Source organism: Caretta caretta, chromosome 21 (genome assembly GCF_965140235.1).
Source record: "Caretta caretta isolate rCarCar2 chromosome 21, rCarCar1.hap1, whole genome shotgun sequence".
NCBI lineage: Eukaryota > Metazoa > Chordata > Testudines > Cheloniidae > Caretta > Caretta caretta.
Window position 1 is genome coordinate 4,651,282 of NC_134226.1, and position 19,197 is coordinate 4,670,478.

A 19,197-nucleotide genomic window follows, 5' to 3' on the forward strand; every position below is an offset into this window, starting at 1 on the left:
CCAAAAAATAAACTCAGGCTTGAGTCCTCTTTCTCTTACTCCTGCTCTAAGCACCCAGTGAACAGCTATAGACACAGCAACTTACTCACTTACTCTCCAGTTTATTCTAATCTGCTTCATGGCTGTCTTACTCCCCTATCCACCTCCCTATGTCTTTTAAAGATATAAATGCACATGCCGATTCACACAAACAAATGTAGTTGGCAGTCCCCAGAAATAAGGATTGTACCATACTAGAGAGGAACCTCGATTCAGTCCACAAGGAAATCCGGCATCCTAATGAAACAAGGGTAGTGGAAGTTCATCTGCACATGCCTGGAACGTCTCTTAAATAAGGGGAGAGGATAGGGTAGGAAAATGTTTGGGGTTGGAAAATCCAAACAGTCAGACTCTCCTGGCTTCACACTGGCTTGTTGCTTAGTTTGCCTGGTGCCCAGCAGCGTGAAGGAAGAAGAGCTGATATGTCAGGCTGGATTTTCAGCCCAACCTCAACCATCTCTGTTTGGCGGCATGTTTGACTCAAAGCTTTCATGTCAATTGCTGCTGTTGTTTCAGACTGCCAGGGTAAAGCAAGCACCCTGACAATTGCTGTCGTTATACGCTTGTGTTGGAAAGCCGCAGGAAGCAAGTAAAGACTCATCAGCCTTCATGGTGCTTTTGGTCAGGATAGTTATGACTCCTCATATCAAAGGGCCCCTGGACCTACCAGCTGCTTCTGTTTTGTCTTGAGAGGAATGGCGGCATCCCGAAGAACCATAGCCACTGGCGTGGAGCTGAAGACTCAGCAGTATCTGAAGATGATGAAGGATCTGATTAAGGGCTGGGAGTCACGACATCTGGGTTCTGTTCTCAGCTGACCCAATCACTTGCTGTGTAAAACAAGCAGTAAAATTAATTTGGTGACCTTAGTAAGTCACTTCCCTTCCCTGTGCCTCAGTTTCCTCATCAGCAAAATGGGGATAACACCTCCTTACCCATGGAGCTGTTCAGTTTGGCTCTGTGACGTGCTCAGACGCTGCAGTGATGCGTACTGTAGCACGATGGGATTATTGCAGCAGTACAGACCCCTTTCTCTATATTTGATTTCATTCTGAAGGGGAGTGAGTGTGGCTGGCACTGAGCCCTGAGAGCCACTGCAGGTTTTCAATCCTGGCTCTGCAGCTGTCCGATTGACACTTACATGCAGCACGGAGGTTCTGCCACTGATCTGGACGCTGAGAGAGACATAGCCCCTTCGCCCCACAGACGAATGCTCTACTGCGCTCTCTCACATTGGGAGCCTTGCTACTCTGCATTAGCCCTACCTATGAACCTCCCTATGGTACTTGTTACAAGAGTGCTTTATGTCTATGTCTCTGTGTAAATATAACTAATAGATAAGTTGCTAGTAGATGGGGCTCAAGAACATGTAGCATAGTTGCTGGGTTTTGTAGGTCCAATGTAACCACTTGTGTGCTGCAAATGGCTTCATCTGCAGAGCTTTTTGCATGGGGCTCTTAACAGTACTGACTCCTTCCCAGGTGATCCTCTAAAGGTTCAAAAAGGGAAACCTGCAGGGAATTAATCTCTAGCACAACAAGGTGGCTCTGCAGTTGATGGATTTTTCTCATGCTTTGGAGAGGGGAACTTTGCTGCTCATTTTGCTCTTGAGGGCCTCTTTCTCTACTAGCCATTAAGCATGGCAAATTGGTGACCTTTAGAAATGAACTCCATATTGATGCCTACCCAATAACATCTTCGGGGGAGAAATGGAGAAGAAGCCACCAAGAATGACTCTATTCCACCATAATTTAGGGATAAATAGAGAAAATATGACAGGAGCGAAAGAGACTGGGATATGAGGGGGCCTCCAGGTAATGGAGGTAATTGGATACACTGATTTGAATTGAATGTGTGCATAACAGGTTGTCATTAATTTCCTCACGGACATCTCTATGATTTAAAGGAAAGACACTCGTTTAGATGAGCTATTACCAGCAGGAGAGTGAGTTTGTGTGTGTATGGGGGTGGGGGGGATGTGAGAAAACCTTGATCTATGCAGGAAATAGCCCGACTTGATTATGTAAAGAGTTGTCACTTTGGATGGGCTAGCACCAGCAGGAGAGTGAATTTGTGTGGGGGGGTGGAGGGTGAGAAAACCTGGATTTGTGCTGGAAATGGCCCACCTGTTGATCACTTTAGATAAGCTATTACCAGCAGGACAGTGGGGTGGGAGGAGGTATTGTTTCATGATTTCTGTGTGTATATAAAGTCTGCTGCAGTTTCCACGGTAAACATCTGATGAAGTGAGCTGTAGCTCACGAAAGCTCATGCTCAAATAAATTGGTTAGTCTCTAAGGTGCCACAAGTACTCCTTTTCTTTTTGCGAATAGGATTACTGTTTCACTTTAATTTCAAGAGGGAAACTTCCCACGCAGAGGACTGGGTATTTAATCACACCACTATTGTTCCTTCCTATGTCAGAACAAAGGGTTAGATGGGGAATTGAGGCCCAAATTCTTTAGGGTTGGGTTTTGCCCCATTTATCATCTCAGTCCCATAAAGTCTAGGGTATAAATGGAGAGGAATGTCATCTAGCAGTTGAACTGGGGCACCTAAGAGTTGAGATTCCAGGGTTGTGTTTCCAGCTCTGCCACTGATTTGTCTTATGACTCTGTCCAAGTCACTTGACCTTATTATGCCTCCTCATAGTCACCTGTAAAAAGGTACTAACCTAGCTCACAGCAATGTTGGGGGGATTAATTGGTTGATGGAGATTTGCCACTGACTTCAGTGACAGCTGAGTCAGGTTTTGTCTCCACAGGATAATTCTGAACTGGGTCCAAAGAGCTGTTGGAGTATTTTATGAAGCAACTTGTAATCTCTCTGGTCCATGCTTCCCTGTGAGTGGTATGGGGAGCTGTGGGTTGCATTGTACAGATTTAGCCCACTGTATTAGGGTGCCAGAATCGCCAGTACTTCAGAATGCTGCATTTAATGTCTCAGTGGGCATTGTAAAGGCAGATGATATGGGAGCACTGATAATATGCAACCTTTGATACTGATATGATTGCAGAACTGCCCCGTTTAATTACATTGGATTAGCAAACGTAAATACCCTCTCTAGAGATTGTTTGAAAGAGCCACACACAGGAGGTCTCTGGCTGATGTTTGTTTATTTCATCCTGTCTTTGGGGAGTGCTTGCATTGCTGAACCCCTTGTTCGCAGAATCCTCGTTCAGCACCAGGACTAGGCAGGGAAAAGTCCACAGAATTGGAGCGAATGTGGGGTGGGAAAGGCCTGGTAGGATTGTAGGCCTTTGCTTGCTCCAGCCAGAATCATGTTGTTCTCCATGGAAGGTTTTCCCATCACCAAAGCAAGACGTCATGAGAGTGGCCTCATACAGCTGAAAGTACAGAATAAGTCATCATATTAATTCTGCAAAGACAGGCATCAGGAGCAGAAGGCGTTTCTGTGCTGCTTTGTTTTTCATTTCCAGTAATAGATGCAGTGACAAACTGGTGTGCAGTTCCAAAGCCTCTAAAACCCCATCAGGGATATCCATTTTACAGAAACGTAGCACTGTTTGATGGAATTCACCCCGCAGGGCTAGAAACCCCGGCAGGGAAGGCTCCAGGGCTGCTGGTGCTTTTTGCTTTGCCACTGTTATATGCAAATAGCAGAGGAGCAAGTGACACACCCAGTGCCCCTCGCCTCCTTACCTGGAGAGTCATTTCAGCAGCATACCTTTTGTGCACATGCAGAGTCTCTCCAGGGCATGTCACATCTACAGTAGGTAGCTAACAATACAGATGCCTTTGAGTCCATTTCCTCTTGTGTGCCCGTGCACGTGAAAAAGTAGCTGCAACTCTTGAAAAGTGAACATCGACTGGCCTTGCGTTGCTCTTTAGATCTGAGGCAGGAAGTCCGTCCTTGTGGACAGAGACTGATGCTGATGTTTCTCTGGCACTGAGCACTTAACCAGGAGATTCAGTCTAATTGAAAAACTCATAATGAAAAGAGACAAGTAATTTAATCATAGGAAGTTCCCACAAAGAGTGTCAATGCCCTTTAATGGGAGCCTGCTGGGAGGAACTGGAAGGAGATCCAGATGAATCTTCGCTTTGGTACAGTAATCGTTGTAACGCCAGGCAAAATACATAGCGGAAGCATTGATGTAATAGGCAAGTAGGAGCTTCATGTCATATTAGAGCCCTAAATGGATCATACACTGTTACCGGGGGTGCTACACTGCAACATATACATGACACAATATAATATTTTGCTAATCTCTTAAGATAATGCAGAGCTTATGCCTGCAGTCTGTATTGTAGGGGTATTAGCCACATAAATCTCCACAATGCCTTTTGAAGAACTGCAATTTCTGAATTGAAATGCATTCTGTTTCATCGTGTGTGCGCGTTTTGCTGGCCCTGTGTACTCTGAGCCAGCACTGATATTTGGGTTTGCAGAGTGTGTTGTTTGGCGCTTTTCAAGCATATTTGCAAACACACATCAAGAGTGATTGAGGAAAGAGCTATATCCATCCCAGGTGACTCCTCTGATTCGCAGCCAAATCCCAGAGCCTCTGCTCCATCCTCATCCTCCTCCTCTCTTCTGTTCCCCGAAGAGCTTGAGTAAATATTGCAAGCACCACATCCTGAATCAACACCATGACCGCTTGGGAGCCCCCTAGAGGTCTCTGACCTAGGTACTGGTCAGGCGCAGCCTCGCTTTGTGACTTTGGACAAGGTCGTAGTGTTTCATTCGCAATCAGTGCTGCGATGCACAGGCAGAGTAATAGGAAAGAGATTTTTGCTGAACATGCCGAAAGGCCATTGTTGCATGCTCAGGCTTTGGAGTTTGTGCCTTGCATTCCTGGGCTCCAGGTGTTACACTAAACTAGGTCTCCTCTTCCTGGTGTCTGTGGCATTGTGTTTATTGACACAGTTGCCAGACACTGGAAAGGCTCGTGCTGCAGCACGAATGCTCATAAGTTGGCTCAGGAAATTATTTCACTCCAAATATCAACAAAAGCTTCTTGCCATGGAGTTGATCCCTTTTTCTCCTTCCCCATTCACTGAAGTCATCATATTTTCCATTGTGACATCATGATTTGTTGCCAAGGAAACCAAACTGTCAGGAGGAGAGTGTTCTGTCTAATGGATGCATCTTCCACTGCGTGGTTGGGTGTTGTGGCACGAGACACCTGGTTTTGGGGTTGTCCTGTGAGAAGAATGAGGGAAGGGCTCTCGTGACACAAGGCAGGCAGCTGGAGTTCAGAGATTTTGTGCTTGGTTCTGGGGGCAGGGACAATTGCCAGAGAAGTCTGAGCTACTGGATACCCTAAGAACGAAACGGCTTCTCAGGTCTCTCAGCTGGAGGGAGGAGAGTGGCCCTCTGTGGCCAATCAGAAAGGAGAGAAGCAGTTTTAGCTGGTGCGTGAGTATCCTCCGAAGGGGCGTATTGGGGTGAACGATCCCTGGGAATTTATATATAGGGTGATTTTTTTTTTCACTCAGGGCCTGAAATATCACAGGGAATATTTGAGGAGGAACCACAGCCCAGATTCTGGGAGAGGTGAAGGGCGGCAGTTTAGTGCATGTAACAACAGCACAAAGGAGGAGCCAGCTACAGAGAGAAATGGAGCTGAAGTGAATGCCTCTTCCCTAGGAGAGCAGGCTCCCTTTTGAAAGGTGGTGAATATTTATGGTGTTTCTCTCCAGCAGCCCAAGCCCACATGAACTCGGACCACACATCCTGCTTGCAGCTGCTTCACTCTCAGCCATTGCAGTTAGTGCACTCCCTGCCCAGCCCCCCACAGCCTCTTGTAACCATTCTCAGAGCTCTTGTACCTGAGCTGACAAATCTTGCTCAAGGCACAGAGTTTAATATAACTGACTCTCTACAGGCGAATAGCAGCTCAGAGGGCAGATTAAAAGCAACCAGCTGTGTGAGTGCCACACAGCTCATCTGGCTGGTTACCTCCCCTCCTAAACCCCTTTGCAATTTTAACCCTTTAGATACTACAGAGCTTTCTCTCTCTCTCTCTCATATGCATGCATTTATTCTACTGATATTGCTAGACTGAGTCGATGTGAACTGCATATACTCCATGCCCTAACCATTCATTTGGCGAGTAGTCTTGCGAAATGCCACTATTAGGTTCTGTCCATACACATGGTAAGAGACCACAAACCACAGAGTTTGTGGCTTGCTGAGAAAAAAGCACGGGGAAAGGGAGGAGGAGTTGTTATCCCCATTTTATAGAGGAGGAACTGAGGCACAGATTAAGTGTCTTGCCTGAGGTCACACAGGGAGTGTGTGGCAATGCTGGAACTAAGCACAGATCTCCTGAGTCCCAGTCCAGTGCCTTATCCATGAGGCCTCCCTGTCTCTAGGATGACTAGGAAGAGGCATGTCTATTGGTCAAGGAAATGGGAGAACAGTGGGAAATGACAGTGTGTCCTCTTCGTAGACTCCAGTCAGGCTGTGTCTCTGTGAGTGAAAGTTGCCACCCCAGCAGGCCTGGCAGCTGCCAGTAAATGCACCACAAATTACAATCAGACGTTTTTACAGAGGGACTTGAGAGACAGTTGCCATGGAAACAGCTTTAAACAGCTAGTTTAATGATGGGTGGATGGAGAGATGGAGGAAGATAGATGCTGAGAGAACATTTTAGGCTTGGAGACATAGCAGCTGGTAAAGGCAAGTCACTAACTGAGTAGGGAGTTTATAGAGGACACTAGATCAATTGCATGGCTCCTGGCAGCTTGTGTTGATGCAAGGACTCCAGGAGGAAAGGAGCAGTGTGGGATTGATTTTGCACCTCAGTTTAAATGACTGAGGTACAGTCCTGGAATCTTCAACTTTCCCCTGCGCTAAGGTCAGAAAGAGCTGACGTTTTGGACATTACCTGAGGGAAGGGAAAGTGTGATTTTGGGCTGTTGATTTAACAGGAACTCAGTGTTGTTCAGTGGAATTCACCCTGCAGAGCAGGAAACTTTCAACAAGAAAGATGGCAATAGGAAGCCTGAAGGACCGTGTGCCTATTTCATACCAGCCATACACTGGAGGGGCTCTGTGATTCATGATACCATGCCTTTTTTTATGCCCCACTAACGTGCTATAGTGAACACAAATGTTAATAACTTATTATTAATAATTTGTCAATCGATGACCAATTGACAACCAATTAATTGATAAATACTGATTTAATTGTGAGTATATGTTTATTGAGAGGGGTTCTCTCAAGTCCAGATTGGTTTAATAATAAGAAACCTCATATTCATCACTTGATTGCTTCTATTGATTAAGAGTACAGATAGCACATATACAGAGAGACATACAGTTCCCAACACCTGTGAAGGAACTGCCCTGTAGTCCACTGACAGCCTGCATTCAGACTTCAAATGGTCTCTACTTCCTCCTGTTTGCTTAGGGCAAGTATACTCTTATTATTGCATATCACTCCATTATCCACTTCCTCATTTTAGTATATACTTCTTATCACAGGTTATTTTCTAAGTCCTCTGTTCCCTTGCAGCTTTGCCGCTGCCTCCATACCATCTAGTTAGTCATTGCATATTTCCTGTTGCGGGGTTATGTTGTTAAGACACTAACAACTGAGTCTGCCACGTTCTGAGATGATATGGCCCTCTGAGATGATATGCCAAATTCACAGGTTCCAGCAAGAAACATCTAGCCAAAGCACAAGCTGCCAAGCAGATGGATATATAGCTCAGTGGTCACATGGTTTGTTCAGTTCTTCATACCTTTGACGCATATTTGTGGTTAATATTCCTATGATATCTGTTGCAGCAATTTCTAAAGGTTGTTACTTAGAAAAATTCCATTCCTTGAAGTTAGCTTAACTGCAAAGCATCATGGGACTCTTGCTCTTCCACAAGCCTTAAATTCTTTCTTTGGTCTGTTTCAAGTGTCAACAGAAAGTAGAGTGAATAATGGTGAATCCATCACCATTGTGGCTGATAGCACTATCCCAGCACTGCCATCCCTTCCAGAGCAGGATAATCATCAGTATTGTAGAAAGTACCCGCCCAAATGAATAAGAGCCAATAATGTATCAGGTGCATGTGGCTGATAGTGTTTATGGGGCATGTTCTCCACATTCATCATCCATGCAATATACTGTGGCTCTTCCCCTTTCATCCAGCAATCTCCAAGCACTTCACAAACACTAGTCAGCCTTTGGCCACTTCTTTGAGGGAGGTCAATATTCTCATCTCCATTTGCGCAGATGAGGCACAGTTAAGGGGAAGCCCAATGTCCCGCACCAAGCCAGTGACAGAGTCAGGATTAGAATCCAGCAATCCTGAGTCCCAATGCTCTGGTCTGTTGACTAGATACCACTCTGTCTAGTTTAAAAGGGCAGACTCATAAACATAGTGCCAAATCCACCCTTAATTGTAATTTGATTTGCAACAACCAACAATTGACTGCACTAGGTTTGTCCGGTGGCATCTCTTTTTATTAATCCTGTCTGACCTCATTGCTAGAGAGAGGAGCGACATAAAGAGCTGCTCAAACCCCAGGGGCGAACTTTGTAAAACAGTTGTGTTTTAGAAAGTTTTCTGCTCCTTCATGTGTTGTATTCCCCTCCCCGCTCATTTTGCCTTTAATCAGATATTTTCATGGAAACGTTTCTAGCCTGTGAGATTCGCTTCCTGCTGTTTATTCCTCGTGTGATTTCACAGTGCTCTGCTTGGGACCTCAGTGCTGGTTGCTGTTTAAATAGCTGTGATGGCATACAGAGAAGCTTGCTTGCAGTGACTATGCAGTGGGACTGGGTGAATATAGCTTGTCGGGAATTTTTTGGAATAAACAGTTTTTCATCAAAAAAGGCTGTTGGATCAAACTCCAAACTTGCCCCACAAAAGGGGATTTTATCAGATGGGTTTTCTCAGGGCCAGGATGGAATTTCTGCTCAAAAGCAGAGAGAAAGCACATGCGTGAGCAGGGACTTGCCATCATAAATCAGGCAGAGCAAGGACCTGAACTTGGTTTTCCCATTTCTCACATTAGTGCCATGACCACTGGTTCCGGGGTGGGTGGGGCGGTTCTCACTTGCTCTCCTCTTTTTCTCTCTGGTTTTTCAAGACAAATTTTGAAAGGTCTCAGTTTCATCCCAGTGAAGAACAGGAAATCACAAACGTTCTTGTGAGATGGAAAATCCATTTCCCACCCACCTCTACCGGTGAACTCCAGAGAGACAAAGGGTTCAGCTCTGTTCTCAGATACAGCAGCATAATGCTAGAGTCAATCCATGGAAGTCCATTACATTATACATTGTCCCTGGGAAATTCAAGATGAAATTCTGCCCTTATCTCTCTGCACTTCATGAAGGCAGTGGAGTATCTTTACACCACTGTAATTCACAACAGGATTTCCTCCTCTGTCTTCATCCAACTTTCCCACTCTTAAAGTCTGGGGCAGTTTGCTAAAGAATCTGTAATAATGGAATTCAGATCTGGGTTTAGGTGCAGATTTCAAACTCCTTCTCTCTTATTCTCAGATTCAGTTTGGTTCCTTTTCTGCTCATTAGTAAGAAAAAATTAAAAAGGTGAAGAGACGGGAGAGATACCCAGAAAATAAACGTGTCAGGACATGCAAACGCAACTCGCTGTTCTGGTCTGGCAGGGAGGTACCCATGGCTCTTCCAAACAAGTTGCTGTATTTAGTGATGGGATGCGGGTGACTTCCCTTTTCTATGAGTCTGATAATGGCATCTCACACTGGCATGGCATCTTTTGCAAACAGGTCTTAGGTTAGGGTGACCAGATAGCAAGTGTGAAAAATCAGGACAGGAAGTGGGGGTAATAGGTGCCTATATCAGAAAAAGCCCCAAATATCAGGACTGTTCCTATAAAATCGGGACATCTGGTCACCATATCTTAAGTGTTTAACAAAGGAGGATTAGGGTTATTGTCCCCATTTTACAGGCAGGGAAACTGAGGCTCAGACACACGGCCTGATTTTTCCACGGGTGCTGAGCCACCCACAATCCCCCCTGCAGTGACTTGACAAGCAGCTATACAGTGAGTTCGTAGCAGAGTCAAGGATTAGATCCCAGGCTCTCCTGGTTCCCAGTTCTGAGTTCTAATCCCTAGACAGGGATTCCGCCCCCCATGCACGCTGCCTGTGAGATAAATGAGAATTGTTTCATGCCTCCTCCACAAGCCCCATCGCCTTTCCTGAAGATTCAGCCTCCTCCAAAGCTGGATTCTTCATGCCTCAGCTCCAGCAGTCAGGCACGGAGTAATTGAGCAGCAGGCTGGGATCCAGCAAGACAGCCCAGCACGAGTCTGCAGCAGATGGCTTCTTAGCGATGAGGTTTTTACAAGACTCTAGTCCCCCTGTGCTTTCCTTTCCTAGCAGGGCAGTGTGCACATGCTTTAAAAGTGCCTGGTGCATGCTATGGTTTGCTGGCCAGCATGTAACAGTGTCTCTGTCACTGAGAGCCACTGGGCCATCAGTGGGCACCATGGAGACACTGGCTCGCATGGCTGGTCTAATCTCCCAGCCTGACGATTGCCAGTGTTTTCAGCTTGGTGTTATGTAGACACCGTGTTGTAATCAAATGGCTATTTAAATATGCAAATCCTGGTAGGAAAGACACAATGTAAATTGTTTGTTTTATTCTCCTCCCAGCCCCCAAGGTCATAAATTATTAATTTTTGGAAGAGGTGGTATGATCTCAGCAGCGGCATGCCTTTCACCAGCAGTGGGGTTGATTATAACTTGCGTAGGGTTTTCCTGCAGGGAGAGGGATTTATATCATCCAGCTTCAAATCACCATGCCAAAAGACTAGGAGACCTTTGAATGGAACAAGCCATGTGACCACTGAGCTATTTATCCATCCACTTGGCAGCTTGTGCTTTGGCTAGATGTTTCTTGCTGGAACCTGTGAATCTGGCATATTATCTCAGAGGACCATATCATCTCAGAACATGGCAAATTCAGGCCTTACTGTCTTAACATTTTAAAGGACTTCCCCACTGGGGAGGGGGTATGGTAGTCAGCATGAGTCAGTCCTCTTCTTGGATGCTGTTATAGCACGAAACTTTGGGGCTGGTTCTGCTCTCAAACCCAGGATGCGTTGGGGGTAGCTCCACTGTAATCAAAGGGTGAATTTCAAACAAGTGATTGTACAGGCACAAGTCCCATTTCAAAAGGACGTGTGATCTGGAGTCACTTAGAATGAGATGCTTTTGAAAATCACATCCAAAGTTTGTGAGTGTGTGTGTGTGTGTGTGTTTCAATTCACACACAGTTTTGTCCCTGAGTCAGAGAAGAAAGGAAAACAGAGAGAAGCGTGTGTGTGACAAATGATAGTCATTTCACTTAATGCACTTCTGAAAAGAGCTCCGATACCATGGTGATGAGCAGTATAGGAACCTGACTAGAATAGAAGAGTGGCCACTGTAAATCAGATCAGATCCAGCTTCTGTCTCTAAATAAATATGCAATATTTACCAATCATACTCCTAAAAACTATTCGCTCCCCTGTTTTGGCAGATGGAATATTGAATTTGGGGTTGTGGGAAAATGGGAAGTCATAGATGGTCAATAATTTTAAATGGCTTAGTATTATAACTCATATTCCCAAAGTTACTGTATAAACATAAAGATTGATTGATTGATTCCTCTTGATTCCTCTCTCACACCAGTACAAATCAGGAGTAACTTCACTGAAGTCAATGGACTTATACTAGTATAAATCAGATCAGAATCAGAATCCATGGGCAAAATTTTCACACAGCCTTATCATCCACAATCCGGATCAGATTTCCGAAGAGCTCAGCTCCCATTCAAGCATTTAGTGGTCAGATTTTCAAAAGAACTCAACTCACACTGAGTGCATGTTGCATGCTCAGCACTTTTGGACATCCAGCTCCAAGTGTCTGTGTATAGGGCAGGCCTAAAAGTAATAGTGGAGTACCTGTTTGTTTGATTTTGTTTTTCCGTTGTCCAGGGTGTACTATTGCTCTTCTCTGATTCAGTAGGAGACATATGGTGAAAGACCATTTCTTTCTGAATCTCTTTCCTTTTCCCCAAGGTTCAGTAGAGTCATAAAGTCAATGGAATGACACAAATTATATCAGCTGAGGATCTGGAAAGGTTTTCTTTATTATTTGTCATTGTTATTGTGGAAGCACTCAGAGACCAGGGTCCAACTGTGCCATGCACTGTACATACAAAGATCAATGTCCCTGCCCCAAAGATGTTGCATTCTAAGCTTAAGACAAAAGGCAACATCTGAATCCAACAGCCAGGTGGGAAGCGAGCAAAGTAAGAGTGAGACAATTGTGATCAGCCTGTGAAGTTCCCGTTTCACCATGCCAGCTTCCCAGTTCTTCCACATTTCCTAGCTGGAAGTCTCACGATTTCTCATAGCGTGTGGAAGTAATGTTGCACTGAGATGTAGAAAGCTCCTCGACTTTAACTCGTGCTCCCTCGTGTTGGTTATGAGCGTTCCTTGCCTTATCACAAACACTGATTCTGCATTTCGTGTCTAGCCTGCCTGTGCTTTTGCACATTCAGCTGTAGTGACATAACCTGTCATCTGCCTGTCCTTTTTTCAGATCCGAGCAGATGGCCCACCCCATGGTGGAATTCAGTATGAAATGGTCCCAGTTTTCAAGGACGGGAGCCCGATCCTTCAAGACATGGCCTTCTCCATCGACCAGAAGTATCTGTATGTCATGTCGGAAAGACAGGTAAGCAGTGCTCTTCTACACCTCCATGGCTGCAGCTTTACTCCTGTGCACTGTACCTGAGCACAGTTCAGGGGTCAGTACAGGTAGGTACAGTGCCAAAGGAGGCTTAATTGACCAGAGACAGCCATCTGTGCATGAGGAGTGAAAGAACTTCCCTCCACGCTAGCAAGCTATTGTCTGTAAGAAATGGAGATTGGGTTGAGTTGCCATCAGTGAAATATGGTTTGGGGATTTGGATCTTGGTCTACTAGGAAAATATGTCCCAAGCACAAGCCTCACCCATTCATTCCCCTCAGCAAGTTTGGCAGGAGGCTGATTTTGCATAGCTTTGCTGGAATGCCTGTTATGATTTTTTGTTTTGTTTTCTGGATTGAGTGAGATTTTTTTTAAAATGCTTATGAACACAAGTGATTGTTGCAAACAGGGCTGGAGCCAGGACCTGCTACAAGCATATGCTGTGCAAGCAAGGTCTTCCAATGCAACTAAGTGTTCAGGCACTGGACTGACATTCAGGAGAACTGCTGTCTATTCCTGGCTCTGCCACAGGCTTCCTGTGTGATCATGGGCAAGTCATTTAGTCTTTACCTCAGTTCCCTATCTCTAAAATAGGGATACTTTCCTATCTTACGGGGGTGTTGTGAGGATATATCTATTAATGGTTATTTCTGATACGACGGGGGTCATCTAAGTACTTAGTTAGATACACACACAGTCCTTTATCTACACTCTTAGAGCTCTGCTAATGCACTTTAGTCCTAACTTGCATCTTCCCAGGCCCTCAGCTCCGTCAATGCTCCTCAGTCCTGACCCACCGTACCCCCTGGAACAGAAAAAGCTTGTTGTGATAAATGAGGCAGAATTTCCTGGGGACTGTTTCACACCACAGAAGACTAGCCTGACAAAGTTAAAACTCATCTCACTTGTGAGCCCAGATCAGAGGTCAGGCTATTAACTCACTCCAAACCAAAGTGAGATTTCAAGTAGAGATACAGAGAGAGAAAGTCAGCGCCTGAGTCATTGCCTCCTGGCTGTGTCAGCTCCTCTAAGATTCATCAATATTTACTGTCTGCAGGGCCTTTCCTCTGAACCTGTTTACGAGCATGATAAACTGCCCCTCTGAAAAGAGGGACCAGACTGTACAAAGCAAGACTAAAATGATTATGACGGAAATTTATGGCCTGCAGTCCACTGGAGTCTGTTGCTTAAGGGAGCCAACACAGTGTTAATAATACAGGACCTCAACTGTAACAGAGCTGTGCGAGCCATTCCTCTCTGAGATGAGGAAACACAAGCGGTCCCAACCACTAAGCCAGGCTCTTGGGTTCACTGACTCCGTTAAGCATTTTAGTGGCCATCACTCACAACGATATAATACAGATTAATAGAGCTGGTGCTTTGTCAGTGGGGGAGGGTGGGAGGTTACATCTGAAGAGGTCCAGATGTCAATGGATTTTTCCATGTTGAGTTAACCCCATCGTCGCTGTGAGGCACAATACTGAATGTGGAGCTTTCTGCACCTGTTAGCACAGAAATGCGCTGCCGCCCCCACCCCATCCACCCTGCTTGAAAAGGTGGTAACGAAAGACTCATTACCCTAAGTCGGGTTGGGAGCTTGTCTCAGATTTATGACATGGGGTGTGTTCTTGTTTTAATATTGCAGCACACCCGAAGGCCCTAATCTCGTTTCTGTGGTGAATGGGAAGTCAGTTTGAGTCCCGTACCGTTAGAACAGGAGATGTCCACAGCTTCTGCAATGAGAAGGAAGGGCACCTGCGTTTCCTTCGCAGCTGAATTCCTTCTGACCTTCTCAGCCTCCTCCTGGAATTATTCAGAGCCTTACATCTGAATGGCACCGCTAGAAGGTGGCTGTACTAGGGATCACAATCACATCCTTATCACTTGGGACCACAGCAACTTAGAAGAGTCAGGTTACTTGTCAGAATGTGTTTTTTTCAAATCCATGGCTGCAGCCCGCCATGTTGTAGTGTGCCTATGAAATTCCCCAACAAGAAGGAGAGTGGGAGGTATTACAAAAGGTCTTGAGGTTTTAAATCAACACTGTAGCAAATGTATAATCACCTATGTGCTTTGTGCTATCCTACACCGTGTTACACATCATGGCCACTCAGAGCACCTCAGTGATAGAACCCAGATCCTCCTTCAGTAAAAACACAGGCCACTTCCACTTCAGTTAAAGGTGAATCTCCATGAGCTGTTTACATTATAGAGCCCATGATACATATGTGAGCCATTCCATGTCCATCCACTAGAAGGCAGTGACACAACAGGCAATGTTGCTTAGTAGACAGAGCACTGGACTGGGATTCAAAAGACCTGGGTTCTGTTCCTGGTTCTGCCACTGGGCTGCTGAGTGACTCTGGATAAGTTGATTTCTCTCTGTGTGCCTCATTTTCCCCATCTGTAAAATGGGGATAATGTTACTGACCTCCTTTGTAAAGTGTTTTAAGACCTACAGATGAAAAGTGTTGTATAACAGCTAGGTAGTAGTATTATAGTCACACTAGCTAGTTCATTGTCATTTGCAAAAGATCATCTGTGAACCAGGTCAGAGCAAAGAAGGAGGCGGGAGGAAAATATACTCTCTAGCTTGAAAGTTATTTAATGCCAGAGAATAAATGGTTTATAGAATGAGCAGGGAATTTTTCTCCCTAAAAAGAACATCCCTGTAGTTAATTAAGTCATCTAATTATAGCAACTTAGTAATAGAAACTACTATAAAGAGCTACAAATTTAGGACTTCTTCCCAGAATGCACTAGGCCACTGGATTAGACAATTTATTCCGTTTATTTTATTTGGCACTGAGTCCATGATGCTATGCCCAGGCAGAGAAACTAAATATTGCAAGGAGCTGTGTGACTTTTCTAAAATTGAATGCCCCAGTTTGAAACATGGATGCTGCGATCATTTTCCTGGGGCCACAACTTCTCTCACGCACACCCATAGACGGAGAAAAAACAACTTGAGTTTGAAATAGGTTTCCAAGGGAAATCCAGCATGGATGCCTCCAACTCATCTCTTATGAGGTGAGAGGGCCTAAATATTCATCAAAGTTTCTAATTTGCTTAATTGTGAAGCAAAATGATGTGGAGAGAATTAGTAAATAATGAAACATATCTGGAGCGTAAATTCCATTTTGAGCTGTAGATGTATGTGCATTGCACTGGCAATGGCTGTTATGTGTCTCCCATGTTAGTAATCCAGTAATGATAGAGGCCTGCTGCGTTCCCGGTTACTTACCTGACTTAGGCCCAAATCCCCAAAAGTATTTAGTCTCCTAATTTACACTGGGGGAGAGGGGGAGCCCTTACTCCCTTAGCCCAAGTGGTAAAGGTTCGTGATTTGGTATTAGAGATCATAGGACATCATTCTATATGGCATTCTCCAGCAGTCTTTCTCCTTATGACCCTGCATCCCTATATCCTGGTGATGTGATAGTTCAGCAAAATATGCTGGGTAATATTTTTTTCCTTGAATCCTGTGCAGAAAAGGTGCCTAGTGATTTAAAAGGGGTCAGTACTGAGAAAAGCAGAAAGGCCCATCAATTGCCAAAGCTGTGAGGCTGTAAATAGCGGGAAATGCCTTTAAAAGAACTGAAAATGCACAATAAAAATGTCTTTAAAGGTCTTGAGTCCCAGAGGAAAACACTGTGAAATTTCTACCCAAGTTAAAGGGACATGGACAGGTAGTTTAACCTTGAAGTAGAGCTGCCAGAAATTATTTATTAATCTGGTGGGGAAGGTCATCCAGATTCTGTGATGCATGTTACTCTTTCCCCTTTTAAACAGATATTTAGCATCTCTCTGTAACCAACTTTTTAAATCCCACCATTTTCGTAGGGTCCACCAAAACACATGCACTCTCCTGCTTGTTCAGCTGTTCTTTGAGTTGTGTGTCTTCACCAACACCCCTGATGATACTAGAGCAAACAAGGAGTGAAATAAAAGAATCTGTGTTGGGTCAGTATTACACAGAATCAAGAAGCCATATCAAAGTGGGGATATTTTCCAGCAAAAAGCTCATCTTCTTGCACATTTAAAGGTGGCTGGTATCAGGTTTACGCTTAAATGAATTGGAAAGAACAGGTATCTAATCCGAGAGCCTGGAGTGCCATCGGATGTATGGTGGTTCCACCTTCACAACGGCTTTTGTCTCATTGCCCCACCCCCACACTTCCCAGTGGTGGCAGTTCACTCCAATTTAGCTACAGTCCACATGTGCACCTGTCATGTTCTGTCACCAGCTTTTTCCAGTGCAGACTCTTTGATTTCTCTCACGTCTTTTAACAGTAAAGGAGCAGCACCAACGACTCCACAGCCCAGTTTAAAGGCACACAAGGAAAGAGAAACTCCATTTTGAGGGCTGTCTTCGGGGTACTGTCAAATGTATGCTTTAGAAATTATTATTAGGGTGTGTTACATGGGGTGCAGCCTTCGTCCTCTGTACACTTTGCTCTAAATAGCTCTTAGGTTATAAGAGAAGTGTGTCTATAGCAGAAATTCAATCCCCCAAAATTCAGCACCGTTCCACCAAGCAGTGTTTCCGCTAACAGGCTGCACAGGACTTAAATAGCAGGAGGAGGCAAACTGTATTAGCAGAGCTCCGTCGGGAGCCAGTACTGGAGTAACTCCAGTGGTTGCGGATCAGGACTGAGATGCATGGGCACATATGCAATGTCCAAAGACTGGAATAGCAGGAGGTGCTGTAGGTTAGGGTTGAGATGCATTGGCAGAATTATGTGGTGTTTCAGGACTGGAATAGCAGGAGGTGTTGCAGATCAAGACTAAGATGCATTGGCACATCTGTGGTGAGGGAATGCCAGTTTTAGCTCTGTGCCCAGCATAAACTGCTTCTCATTTTTTACAGGCACCTAAATTCAATTAGCAGGTTTTTTTTTAATGAAATACAATTCTGAATTTGAGGTCCTTGCTGCTGCTGGCCCTTCCGCCTGCTTCACTGACTCCTGCTGAAATCAACGAGGCAGAAGGATGCACCTTGTACATTCAGCAGCATATGTGGACGTGTTCCACCTTGGATGTGTCTGCAATGATTAAGCCGCAGTTGAGGGGTCAATGACACTGGGAGAGCAGAGCAGTCATAAATGTCTGGGATCTGCCACGAGCCTCTGAATTAAAGACTTTTCTTTCGAGTGGTAAATCTATCATAAACCCAACACCGACAGTGTCTGCATGTGTAAGGAAGGCTCCGAGGTTTCCTCCTCTTCGGAGAGGATCTGACTGCGGTTTGCTGGGAACACCCTTAAAGTGATAGTTATAGTTAGTAAAGAGGCTTTATAAAAATGCAGTCCTGGAGCCTTAATTGTCCACCTGTCATGAAGGGAATCACCTTTTTATAAATGAAACTCAGAGCTTTTCAATTAAATTTACCCAGCAGGGCAGGAGAAATTTTATGACTGCAAGGTTGTAACCCCTTCTTACTCAATATGTCTGCTTTCTGTCCAACTTTGAGTCAAAGCTGCACTTTTATAAACAGCAACTTTGATTGTGCCCCCACTTACATCTGTGTAAATCATGAGCAACTATTGAAATGAATGGACGTAGACTGGTGTGAAAGTGATGTAAGCATCAGGATAACCAGGCCCTCAGATGCTCTGCTTCCTGTTCGTCATGCAGAGCTAATATTATTATTTCTATTACAGTAGCAAATAGATCCCTGACCAAGAGTGTGCTGGGTGCTGTACAATCACAGAGCAAAAGACAACGCCTGGTCCAAGAAGCTTACAGTCTAGTGAGATGAGGCTTGATGAGATATTTTATAAAGGGCTGAGCACAATACTGCAGTTGGTTGTAGAGGATAATCCTGAACTAGTCAGGGGAAATGGGGCTTACTAGGTCTTTCCTCTTTCTAATTTATATAAAAGCTGTCAGCTAAATTCTGACTGCAGAAACTGTGTAATTAGTGACCCAGGCTTCCTTTGAGACCTTCAGCAAGTCACTTAGCCTCTCTGTGCCTCAGTTTCACATCTGCACAAAGGGGATAATAGCACTGCCCTGACACAGAGGTGCTGTGAGGATAAATGTATTAAAGATTGTGAAGCGCTTTCAGATCTACTGATGAAAAAGTGCTTGACGAGAACTAGGCGGTGGTGGCGGTGGTATTATTACTGTTATTAATTATTATTTATTAGTGATAGTTTGCCAGACACTACGTATAGTGTGCAACAGCAGCAGTTAGAAGGATCTTGACCTGTAAACAGAGAAAGATGAACAAGTCATAGCAAGTAATTTCTTTGGACTTCACCTCCTTCTTCCTATCTGTGAACAGATTGTGCTTTTTCCTCCAGTTTATTTGTGCTTTGTTATTTTCTGAACAGTTTCTTTGAATAACTCTTGATTTGTAGCTTGTTCATATTTTGATCGGATGCATAGGTCACTTGATATATGTTTCTCTTCCGTGATTGGAGGAGTATAACTTTTAGAATGAGATTTCTAGGAAG

At 44.6% G+C, this 19,197-nt stretch overlaps 1 protein-coding gene across 4 annotated transcripts in view; it reads left to right on the top strand.

Annotated features, from left to right (window-relative positions):
* PLXNA2 (plexin A2) overlaps window positions 1–19,197 on the top strand; it is a 318,604-nt gene that overhangs the window by 133,155 nt on the left and 166,252 nt on the right. For all 4 annotated transcript variants that reach the window (XM_075122021.1, XM_075122022.1, XM_048826414.2 and 1 more), the window contains exon 4: window positions 12,587–12,721. In XM_075122021.1, coding sequence (XP_074978122.1) covers window positions 12,587–12,721 — 135 coding nt within the window. The remainder of the gene's footprint in view (window positions 1–12,586; window positions 12,722–19,197) is intronic.